At 38.4% G+C, this 12,775-nt stretch overlaps 1 protein-coding gene across 7 annotated transcripts in view; it reads left to right on the forward strand.

Moving 5' to 3' along the window:
* Window positions 1-12,775, forward strand: part of CDC42BPA (CDC42 binding protein kinase alpha) — a 312,667-nt gene that overhangs the window by 96,768 nt on the left and 203,124 nt on the right. For all 7 annotated transcript variants that reach the window (XM_074989868.1, XM_074989866.1, XM_074989861.1 and 4 more), the window contains exons 2-4: window positions 1,487-1,578; window positions 6,736-6,819; window positions 11,893-11,988. In XM_074989868.1, the coding sequence (XP_074845969.1) occupies window positions 1,487-1,578; window positions 6,736-6,819; window positions 11,893-11,988 (272 nt within the window). The remainder of the gene's footprint in view (window positions 1-1,486; window positions 1,579-6,735; window positions 6,820-11,892; window positions 11,989-12,775) is intronic.

Consider the following 12,775-nt stretch of genomic DNA (forward strand, 5'->3'; position numbering starts at 1 on the left):
CACTCTTTAAATACCCCTCTGAAACCACCACCCCCCATTCATGCATCTGATGAAGCGAGTCTTTGCCCATGAAAGCTTATAGTCCAAAATATCTGTTAGTCTGTAAGGTGCCACAAGACTTGTTGTTCTCATTTAAGTAATGTTTCTCAAAGAGACTGCTCATGTCTCCCTGAGGACATGCAGATGGCTAGCCAGGGTGGGATGCAGAACATATAAAAATCAGAGGGACAGGCCATTTATAGCAGATGGTGGGGGGACTGAAATAATGACAGTTTTATTTTTGTAAAATTCTTCTGATTTCATAATCATGAATTGGGGTTCAGCTTTTAAATGCTTGAGGAAGCACTGAACTGATGTGTGTAAAGTCCTTTGAAGATGATGAACATTTAAATGTTGGTGAGTGAGCAAAGTTCCCATGCGTGGAATTTTCCCCCAAACTTTTATTCAGTAGGTCATTGCCATTCAATGGGAGAATTCCATGCCTCCTAGCAATGCATCCTGATAATTTACCTTTTCATTTTGTATTGCCCATGGGATTTTGGGGAGAGAAATTTGTCCTCTCAGCAGGGGAGGAAGTATTCCCTATTCAGAGGATCCCCTCTGACACGGATGTAGGGGACAAACAGTTTGGCCTGCTATTATCTGTCAAGACATTATGTCGTTTCTATTTCTCTTGGAAGAGTTAATCCCAAGATGAAAATGCAGGACAAAATGTTTCCTTGCATTCTCTTCATGTGCTAATGCTGTGTTCAATTTAAGAGGGTCAATGCAGAATTCTAAATATGAGTTTTGTCATGTAACTGAAGGCAGACTTGATTGATAGTAATTTTTATTTAATTCATTCTCATGGCAACATATACACTGCATTTCCCATAGCTATAGGTGCTGATACGGAAGTTGAAACCTAACAAGTTTTAAAATACTTATTTCTAAAAAACATTTCAATTCTTCTAATTTGTAGCTGTCTCAAACTTAATGTAACTCTGGTACATCTCTCACTAAGTAGGTATGAATATGTGTTCATGGGACAGTGGTATCAGTCCCAACACCTGTTCATCTGCGCTTTAATTTTCCTTAGAATAAAATATTTGTCATTACTATTGAGCTGGTATAGAAGTTAGCACATTTCTGTCCCGAGTGAACTCATCATTTTACCATACTGTACTTTCTCAACCAATCTATAATACTTGGAAGCCTTTTAAATTGAAAATCATTGTGTGGCTTTATAGGAAGTATAGAAGGCTGTAGGCAGCTTGATTCTCCTCGTAAAAAAATATGTGCTCCATAAATTTCCTTTCAGAGCAGACAGAAAGTTTGGCTTAGCTCTTATTGGTCATTAGTTTCAGCTTTATATTTTGTAATAATACTTTAGGGAATAGACATATATATGCAAAATGTTCTGTTATTTTCAGGGCTCTTATAACTTAATATTTTATATTATTAATGTTACCTATTTTTTAGTGATGGATATTTTCCTTTGTTTCAGCCAAACCTTTTACATCTAAGGTAAAACAGATGCGACTACATAAAGAAGATTTTGAAATATTGAAGGTGATTGGTCGAGGAGCTTTTGGGGAGGTAAGGTTTTTTGGGATGTTGAATGTGGTACAGAAAATCTTCTGCCATCAGAAAGTGTACTGGTACCAAGATATTGAAATATGAGTCATGTAGAAATACACAGAAATAATACTAAGGGAGCTGGTAAGGAAGTGGCCAGTGATGAAAATTTATTGAACTTATGTTCCACAAATCTGCATTGGTTTAAAAAAAAATTCTGATCACTCCCCCTTGTGACCTACCAAGTCAGTTCAAATTTGGGTGCAGAAACTTGCAGAAGCTGTTTGCTAAAGGCCATTTCTAAGAAAATGTGCACATATATATCGTAATGTTTGGCAAAGATGCTAGCTAATGCCCAAAAGATCACCTTAAAATGTGGTATTAAGGCATCTAATCCAGGCATCTGGTCTGATACAGAAGAGTTCAAAGACAGAAATTTAGAGGGTAGGGAGTATTTGTCTTTTGCAGTAGCATTTGAGAGCTAGGGCAGGAAGGCAACCAGTTGGCAGCCCCATGGGGGGCTGTTCCGAGGAACCTTATAACTTTTATTTTGTGTAAACCTTCTACGGTGTCCCTAGATATTTTGTCTACATCATCATGTTTAAAACTGTATTGGCTGTGGAGAGTAATTTCTTACGGGTGCACTGGATTTTGTGTTGTCGAGGATGGGCTAGAGAGTTTGTTTTATAGAACATGGCATTGCTGCTTAAATAATAATCAAAAAGGCTGATATTTGTCTAATCAAAAATTTAAAGAAACATTATAAAGATATTAGTGTGTGTATTGATTGATATGTGTAATACATAAATAAACATACATGAGGCCTTTTTGATCTACTATCCTCAAATATGCTTCGAGATGTCAAAAAAGAAAGAATTGATAATCACTGTCTTCTATTCATCCTGAATGGTCTGGTTCCTGGAACTTATTAAAACTGGACATTTAAAGATTTTTAAATTTATTTTTTTCCCTGGGCACAGCCCACTGAAAAATGTTTGGTATGTGCCGATGTAAACATTTTGGTTTTAGTTGGATTTTACTTTCTTTCATTCTTCCAGCACTTTTACATATTTCCCACAAACAGCAATGCTCCTTGGCATGTTGTCAAACTGCTGCTGCCCCCTATTAGCTAGGCTTCTCATCTTTACATTCTATGAAGGTATGTTTCCCTTTGTTTCTTCAAGTATTTTTCTAACAGAAGCTTCAAAAAACCCCACAAATTGACGATGAAAGGTCTCGTTTCCCAAGTCAGCCTAGGGAAGGTTCAATCTATGTTCAAAGGTTGGGAATTTCAAAGGGCTCTAGGGGAGTTAGGTGCCAAATTTCCATTAAAAGTTATCAAGAGTTGGGGACATAACTCTTTTAGCCTTCCTTGAACATTGTAGCTGACACACTCAGGTCTTGAGTCAGGGGATGAATGACTTGGATCATTAAGAGCCACCTTTCATGCCATAGGCCAATTTGGGAGCACCAAACTCCTTGCCAAAGTCTGAAAAATCCACTTACTACTTCACTAGAGGCAAATCAGAAGTGTTCCCTGGTAAGTGAAGGGATTTAACTTCTAATTTCTGCAGAACTTAACCTCTTAAAACAAAAGCCCTTCTAGCCTTTATGGTTGCAAAGGTCACCTTCAAAATATGAAGCAAGTATCTTCTTGAGTGAGAGATCCAGTTCCATTGCTTTTGGTCCTGTTCATAGATTTCTCAAGCCTCAACAGAGTGAATATGAAACTAGTATGTTTCTACACTGCTATTTAGAACCCTGAGACAACTATGAAATTGACACGGAATCTAAATGTTCTTCAGTACCAACTTTGAGCAAATCCCCAAAGATCACAAGACAAGGGCCTGAAAGTCTTTTCTGAGTATAGATCTAAACTGAAGGCTGTGGTGTGTTTTTTAATTGCTGGCAAATTTAAATTCAACGCTGCAAGTTTTTCTGCAAGAACTGCTGTAGCTCAAAAGGAATTATTTTGGAGAAATTCTAGGGCTGTTTATGCAGGATGTCAGACTAGGAGTTCACACTAGTACCTTGTCAGCTCTGGCCTTTCCTCTTATTGGGACCCCACTCTTTAAATACCCCTCTGAACCCCCCGCCCCACTCATGCATCTGATGAAGCGGGTCTTTGCCCATGAAAGCTTATACTCCAAAATATCTTCTTCTCGAAGCTACAGACTAACACGGCTACCTCTCTGATACTAGTACCTTGCGATCTTAAAATATTTTCCATGAATCTGTGTATGGTAACCTACCTTTAAAAATTCAGTTTGAAAACTAGTTTTAACAGCTAAATTTGATGTTCTTGTACTTTCTCCCTTTTTGCTTATTGGATTTCATTTTATTTTTGCAAGGGGCCGGATGTGGTGGAGGGCAGGGCTGATTAATGGAGCACAACACCTCTGGGAACTAATAGCTGTTCCACCCAATTTATAGTTTAGTAAGAATTTGTTTCTGCTTTAGACAGCTGTAAATACCATAAATGAAGTTCAACATGCACCTTTACCATCTTGATGAAATTATTTCAGCTGATGGCACCTTTGAAGAAGGGTTGAAAAGAGCCTTGCGTGACTTTTTCATGATCAAGCTGCCAGCATCTGTTGCGTTTTCTTTTCTGTTTTTACTTCTCTGGCGCATAGCCAGGTTGTTGACTACAAAAGACATGAAGAGAGTCTAGTGTTCAACCTATATACATTGTCATTAGCCTGCAGGTAAAGATGATGCTAATCTGTGTGACAGCATCCTGGTCTGCAACCTAAACAAAAACACACTTTTCCATCCTTGGGCCCTGGGAGTATGCCTTTCTTTGCAAGGGATGGGAGTTGGGCTAGATTGATGCACGTATTTTAAAATTTATGAAGTACTGAGGTTTTTTCCACTTGAAGGTTACCTTTGCAGCTCAATCACAGTACTGGAGGCTATGAGTCCCAGGTTTTGTTTTTAGCTCTACTTCAGACTTGTTTTGGTTTTGTGTCTTATTTGAACTAAGGAACTCAGAACTGCATCTATCATGTTTGTATTGTGAAAACAAGAAAAATAATAAATTTGTTTTCTGTTAGCTTCCCCACCTCCCCTTTGCCCTGTCTCTTTCTTGATGTGATCCCATGCTGGCTTTTGTCATATAGTTTATAATGTAGATCAGGCATGTCAAACTCAGAGCCTGCTGAGGGCTGTACAAATGAAAACTGGTAAGTTTTCAGGGCCACAAAAAAAAATTTATTTCTATCAGAAGGTCATAATTATTTATTATTATATATTATGTTTTAGGTATATTTTATAATATTTTTCAGGTCTTGTTTGATTATAGTACAATAATTTTAATTAAGAATGTAATACTTTAATATGAATTTCATTGTTTTAAAATGTGTGGGCCACATATTTTACATGTTTGCATAACTCCAAGATCGCTTTATTAAACAGTAATAATTAATTTATACCCCATCATTTTGTATGTATAGTTGGGATTGCATTATCCAGCATGCATTACTTTGGTTTTTCCAACAATGAATTTTGGCAGCCATATTCTTGCCACATCACCTAGTTTTGTGATCAGTAGGCAAGTATTTTAACGCTGTACTTACTTGTCAAAAGTTTGAGTTTTCCTAAACTTGATTTTGTTGAAGGCGCACAGTAGGACTCGGGGGGGATGCATTGCCTCAAGGTGATTGGGGGCTCCCAGGAGCTCACCCTTGGAGCAGCGTCTCACCACAGCTTCCATGGGACTTGGCCTCACACCTCTGCTGATGATGGTGCTGGTGTTGGTGTTGTGCCTGATCCCAGCCTTGCAGAGCCCTGCTCTGGCCTGGCCCTGCCTGCCTGACACATGCGTTAGAGCCAGGGTGGTGGGGGGCGGGGGGAAGAGAGGGCTGCCCAATGCATTCAGCATCAGCGCCCAGTTTTCACAGCCACAACATCTGGCTCCTTCGCAGGTACTTTCCTCATCTAGGTTAAACAATGAAACAGGCGGGCTGCACTTAGATACTTTATAAATATGTAGTGCAGGCCACAACAAAATTTGATTGGGCAGCATGCAGCCCATGTTTAACATGCTTGATGTAGATGGTAAGATCCTCAGGGCAAGGACTTCGCATTTATTCTCACATAAATTGCCAAATGTGCCAGTGATGCGTAATGTAAATATTCAGTAAGAATTGTAACATCTCTGTTTTTAAGTTTTCCCATCCATAAAAGTTTTCCCTAATTCATGGGGATGGAGGAGACCTGAATGAGTGTCTCATGGAAGATAGTAACAAAGAGGAAGCCGTGCTAGTCTATACACTATCAAAACAAAAAGCAGTCAAGTAGCACTTTAAAGACTAGCAAAATGCTTTATTTATATAAAGCTCACCTAATAAACCATTTTGCTAGTCTTTAAAGTGCTACTTGACTGCTTTTTGTTTTGATAGTGTATAGACTAGCACGGCTTCCTCTTTGTTACTATCTTCCTTACTTTGTACAAGTAAGTACAGCGTTAAAATACTTGCCTACTGATCACAAAACTAGGTGATGTGGCAAGAATATGGCTGCCAAAATTCATTGTTGGAAAAACCAAAGTAATGCATGCTGGATAATAGGAAGATAGTATAGGCATGCAGAATATTATGCTTAATTACTTTTGTTATAACTTCTGGGTTTTTTGAAAAGTATCTGGAATATTTATCTTGTAGCAAATCTCTAGTAAATAATTTATTGTAACCAGTTGACATTCTAATGTTTCTTGGTTTTGAGACCTGACTACTACATTATGTGGAACTCGTTTGCTAGTGTTACTGCTGTTTAGCTCAATTATAGAAGAGAGTGGATTCAATAACTATTCGGAATTTTGGAAACATATCAAGTGATGATATCGCAGTAAAAGGACAGAAGGGGAAGGAAGTATTGTATTGATTAGAAGTGCCAAGGATCTATTTTTCTGTAACAGGGGTTTAAGATGAATTTAAGAACTTTTAAAGAACAAATACCCTGAACATGTGTGAAATTACATTTCATGGTGTATGATTATAAATGCTTGGTATTGTATCGTGCACAGAATGAAGTTATAAATCAAAAGGTTCATCCTATCACAACAAAAATAAATTAAAGCAACTCAGCTATCTGCATATTTTATTATTATAGCAACCACTTATTTTCCTATTTAGGTTATTCATCTGCAATTTATATTTTACGTTTTATATTTTACAGGTTGCAGTAGTAAAACTGAAAAATGCTGATAAGGTATTTGCCATGAAAATACTGAATAAATGGGAGATGCTGAAGAGAGCTGAGGTAAGATGACAGAAATGTTTGTGTTCAAATATTCTTTTGTGAGGACTTCACTTGGTTACTCTTTTTAAAATTTTCAATGAATTTTCATGAAGAAACAGTAAAAATACAAAAAGGTGGTTGACTGAACACCTTGTATATGTTACCAAAAACCTCATTTTCCAAGGATATCCAATAAATTTATGCAATTACACAAGTTTACAATTGGTCAAAGCAGAAAGATCATAAAATAACAAAATCAGACTATTACACAGATGTAATATGTTAGAGCTGGAGTATCAAAAGACAGGAATGTCCAGGAATAGGGAGGGGAAAAACCAGAAAGAGCAGGTGCAGTGGAACCCTGGCATTCTTTACTTAAAGGTATCAAAACTTAGGTTCCAAATTTCTCCCACTTTGGCTGTATCTACACTAGCTCCATACTTCAAAGGGAGCGTGGTAAGTAGAGTGTCGGGAGATTAGGAGGAGATTGAAGAATAAAGGGATTTTGAAGTTGCCCAGGCACTTCAAAGTACCGAGAGGTTAGCTGCAGCTACACGTGAGCCAGCACTTTGAAGTTTAACACTTCAAAGTTGCCGCGGGGAGAATTAGCTTAATGAACCGCTGCATATGCAGTGCAGCACTTCCTTAATAATCTCCCAACACTCTACTTACCATGCTCCTTTCAAAGTAGGCAGCTAATGTAGACACAGCCTCTATGTGATTGCTGTAAACCTCAATAAAATATTCTTGGTCTGAATATCCCACTGGTCTATTTTGGGTATAAGCATACTCCTCCACTTTTGTTAAATTCTGATCCACAATGTTTGAGGTGAAGATAAACCATTATGTAGGTACATAACCTGAAATGATAGGTTTGCTTGCAGAACCCCACAATTTTTACACTATTGTGTTCAATTTTTCCCACAGCTGCTTAGTTCTTGGACAGTCCCATAGTGTACATATCAGGGTTCCTATTCCTTTACTACAGCATCAACAAACATCAGAGGGCAAGGCCCCTAGCTTGTGATACCTCTTTTGAGTCAATAATTTTTTTTAAAAATCTTTTGCTGTGTTAGGTATAGCCTGAGATCCACACAAGAATTTTTAGTGTTATGTAATATGCTCTGCTACTGGAGTACTCTTAAGGGCTGTGATAATTCCCCTTTGCCACACTTTTACAGAGAACTCCAGACCACTGGAGTTCCTCTTCATTAGTAAAGCATAGGTAATGGACATGTTTTTGGGGAATGTCTGAAGCGTTCCAGTAGTTCTTACTCTGGGACATTGAGCAGTCCTAGGGCGTCCAGACCATACTGGTGAGTTGTCTTTAGTTGTTAGTACATTCGCACCATTAAGCGTGGCAGGTCACATTGTTCCTTTAATGTTACACGTCTATATTGTACCTCTGTTAAGCCAGTTTGATCATGTTTTTCCCAGTTTTTAAATCTGGGTTACTCTAATTAGGGGCTTATGGAGCACAGCAAGGATGAAAGGTTACCTGTTAGCTAGGACAGCCCATAGACAACACCAATGCTGTGTATTATATCAATTGTCAGGCAGGTGCACACTCCTCCATGCTCTGTTTTGGAGGCTCTTAGCTTGTAGGACCTTTGCATAGCTCACTGTATCCACCTGGAGGTGTCCTGTCTCCTAGGGATCCAAAACCAGCTGGCAGATTGCCTCAGTTGCAGGCTCTTCACTCACGAGTGGTCAATTCATGTGGACATCCTTCACTCTTTGAAAAGTGGGTCTGTTCCCCAGCTGGACCTTTTCATGTCCTGGAGCAACCACAAGTGTCCTCAATTCTGTTTTCTGGGGCCTTAGCCCAGGCTCCTTTGCAGACATGTTCCTGATAACATGGAACTTGGTGCTGCTGTATACCTGCCCCATTCCTTCTGCTTCTCAAGGTTCACAAGGACCAGGTGGATGTCATGTCTGACTTTATTTATACTGCATTTGATTTTAGAACTTCAAAACAAGCTTTTGGTGTTGCATAATGTAATGAAATTAAGTATTGTAGATCATTTAGTGCTACAAATCCAACACTTGATAAAATAATTCAATAGGTTTAGTCGTGAGAAGAGAAGGAGCTCAAGAGAAAGTGGTATTAGTGAGAGAGCTGCTCCAGCTTTCCTTGTCGTGCATCTCTATGATAACATGCAGTTTTGTTTATTTTTCATGTTTTTAGGAACACAAAGAGTTCATAGTTTCTCATTGTTCTCTATTTCTGGCAAGGATTTACATGAAACAAAAAAGACCCACTCTTCCCTTGAATTCCCCCCCCCCCCCGCTTTTTTTTTTGTCCTTATGCTATTTTTCATTTGATTCCCAATAAAGATCCTTTGTTTATTGTGCAGCGCATTTTATTAGTGAATCTTGCTTCATTTACTCCGATTCTCTCTTGCATAGTGTATATTATTCAGGTGGAAAAAGTGAGTAAATGTTTCTTCTTTCTGATCTGTGTCACGTTTGCTTAATTTACTGGTCAAAACAAGGTTTGATTTTTTTTTTTTGTTTGTTTGCTTGCTTGCTTGCTTGCTCTTATAAGTTTAGCTTCAGCTCTGCACAAAAATCTTTATGCTACTGTCTTCAATTTTCCCTCTGCAAAGATCACTACCAATAACCACCATTCTCATTCTGGTATTTGACTGTTTTTGAAAATGAAGTTGAAAAAATAATAAGGAAGAAAAAGTTTGATTTTTCTTTAAATGTAGCTCTTGCTTAAATGCTAAGACAAGGCATTTGTTTCTAACCATCTCCCATCAAAATTCAAGAATGTTCAGGTCTCTGCATCTTCAAAAATTAAAAAAAAAATCATCTGCCTCTACAACTCTCACCCTTATCCCTCTTCTGCTTTCATTCTGATCCATTGAAGTTGTCATTTAGAAATCTTTCTTTCCTGGGCTATATTTATGCTGTAGAGCTATTTCGGGATACCAGAGTATCCTGAAATAGCTACTTTACATCTATGAAATGCACCCGGTATTTCAAAATATTTTGAAATATATTTTGAAATATTTTTTGAAATATTGGGCGTGCTATGTCAGCATCCCTCTACGCCTCATTGCAGGAGGAGTAAGGGATGCCTCAAAATAGCACAGTATTTTGACGTTTGGCACTGTGAAGACCATGCCAAATGCTGAATAGCCTATTTCAAAATCAGCTCAAAATAGGATACACAATTTTGGATAGCGCAAATTGTGTATCGTATTTCAAGTTGAGTGCAGTGTAGTCTTAGTCCTGCAGTTTCATCTTCGGTTTGGCATTCTTCTTTCACAGTTTACCAAATCTGCTCTCTCCAAGATCTCTTTTACCTTTTCCTGGCCAGGAGCTGTCTCCTGCTTTAGATGATGATTGTTCTCTGCAGCATTTTATCCTGCCTAGGCTTTCACAGCTCTGTGTTCCTTTGGGTCTCGTACCTCTCCAGTGATTCCTGAGCATCTCTTGGTACTGGTTTCAGAGGATTCTGTCTTTCACTTGTTCTCCTTCTTGCTTTCTACCTTCTCACTGGGAGATCTCACTGAGAGTGGCTGTCATCCTACTTAATTACTCTTCCTAGAGGTCCTCTTAATGATAGGTGACTCACCCCTCCACCCACTTTTTTCTTATCTTTTTCTTCTTTCTTCTTCTTCCTCCCCCTGCTTTATATTCCCCTGATTTCATATTTCTGCTCCAGAATCTGATTAATGGGTCTTACCCAGAAAAGCTCATTACCTATTAAATAAAACTGTTAGGGCTGAGGTGAATATGTAGCACTTCATTAGACTAATTCTCCCCCATGGCAACTTGGAAGTGTCAAACTTCAAAGTGCTGGCATGTGTGCAGCCCTGCAGCCCCAGGCACTTTGAAGTACCCACACTACTTCAAAGTGCCTTTACTCCCGAAAATTTTGAGACAAAAAGGCACTTTGAAGTGCCTGTGGCTGCGCACATGCCAGCACTTCTAAGTTTGACACTTTGAAGTTACCGTGGGGGAGAATTAGCCTACTGATGTGCTACATATTCACCTCAGCACTTCATTAGTAATCTCCCGTTGCCCTGATTAACGTGTCCCCTTCAAAGTTGAGGACAGTGTAGATCCATCCTTAGTCATTAAGATGCTACCGGACTGCTTGTTTTTGTTTTGTTTTGTTTTTTGTTTTGTGCATCTTTAGACCAATGACTTACAAATGCACATCTCTTTCAATTGCATGTTGCCTCCACTGTCTCTAACTTGTCTTTTTGGAAGTCTCAACTTTAACTTAAATCTAAGATGGCCAAAACTCAACTCCTTTCTCCATGCCCTCACATATGATGCCAGAAAGAAATCAACTATTTTGAGTGATAGCTTGAGGGGAAGACAGAAGTAGCTGGATGTTACCTTGCTTACAATAATAATTATAATAATTTCTATAATATTGATATATAAACTATGACTATACAAGATTAAACCTTGAGTGGCAATTCTGTGAAATAAGCCCGTAATATGTAGATCCAGATCCTACTCTTGTGGACTTCTGTTGGATTACTATAGGGGTCAAAGGGTCTTGTATTTTTTTCAGTGCAGCAATTGACATTGTGTTGTGCTGTACATAGGACAGCACTGTTTTGTACTGAATCAAACAGTTTTGCAGTGCAATTGGCTATAATTTATGGACAAGTTATAAATCCTGAAAATGAATGTTTGTAAGAGAAACATACATACTTCTAATAGTGTAGCAGTCACAGAAGAAATTGTGCCTGTGTAAGGCTAGTTCTTTGCTCAGGTATCATAATATAATCTCGCTGACATTCTGGGAACATGTTTGAGAGCAGATTTTGATGCGTGATTGGGAGACAATGAGCAGAAGAGTGTGGTGGCAGTGGCTTTTCTTTTTTCCCTACATCCCAAGCACTGGGAAGTGCAATTGTACACCAAGTATATATAACATGTTGATACCACTTCTGGCCCCATGTTCTCAACTTGGCAAGAGTGTGAATTAAATGGCTTTTATTGAAAGGGAATAAATGTATGTTGTAATAACGTCAAATGTATTTGATTACCATTTCATCACACACAGCTATTTTTTGTACACCAACATCCACTGTAGCTAAAATATCCTTTTCTCCCCTTCAGACAGCTTGTTTTCGAGAAGAGAGGGACGTACTAGTGAATGGAGATAACCAGTGGATCACGACATTGCACTATGCCTTCCAGGACGAAAATTATTTAGTGAGTGTTCTTTACAGGTCTGGATATAGTGTGTGTGCAATGGTTAGCCTTATGTTGGAAGCTGAACATTCATATGAATCAAAACCTCGTAAAATACATAAGTATGCATAGAGTTTGGCAGTATGAAAAACTAGTCAGGGAGTTTAGTGAATTTGACCATGACTATCTCAGGATACTAGTTTGTTTTATTTTCTGTATAGCTACATCTACGCTGCCCCTCACTTTTGGAAAGGGCATACAAACACGGCTGATTGGAAATGCAAATGAGGCACGTATTTAAATATCTTGTGTCTCATTTCCTCAAAAAAAGTTAGGAAGAAAGGTGCTTTCAAAAGCAGGGTTTCCTTTTGAATGAACCCCATCCACATGGCTGTTTTGGTTTCAGAATCGGCTCTTCTGGAATCAAAATCCTATGTGAGTATGCTAATGAGGTGAGGTATTTAAATCTGTGCCTCATTTGCATTTCTGATCAGCTGCATTTGCATGCCCCTTCCGATAGGAAGGGGCAATGTAGACATAGCCTATGAGTCTGCAGTTATTGGACAGACTCCTCTAATTGGTACATATCTGGCTATTCTTTTGGGAGTGCTCTCGCAATTATATTACTGTACCTTTTCTATAACCTTGTCATTTACTTCATTCCAGTAATCCTGGTGAGATTCATAGAATGAAATGGCAGTTAATTTTTTCTGGCTATGTTATAGATAGATATAAAGTTTGTTTAATCTTTTTGATTATTGATTCTGAACTTGGAACCGAAGTGGTTCTATTGATTTGAAATTCACCT

Source organism: Carettochelys insculpta, chromosome 3 (assembly GCF_033958435.1).
Source record: "Carettochelys insculpta isolate YL-2023 chromosome 3, ASM3395843v1, whole genome shotgun sequence".
Lineage (NCBI taxonomy): Eukaryota > Metazoa > Chordata > Testudines > Carettochelyidae > Carettochelys > Carettochelys insculpta.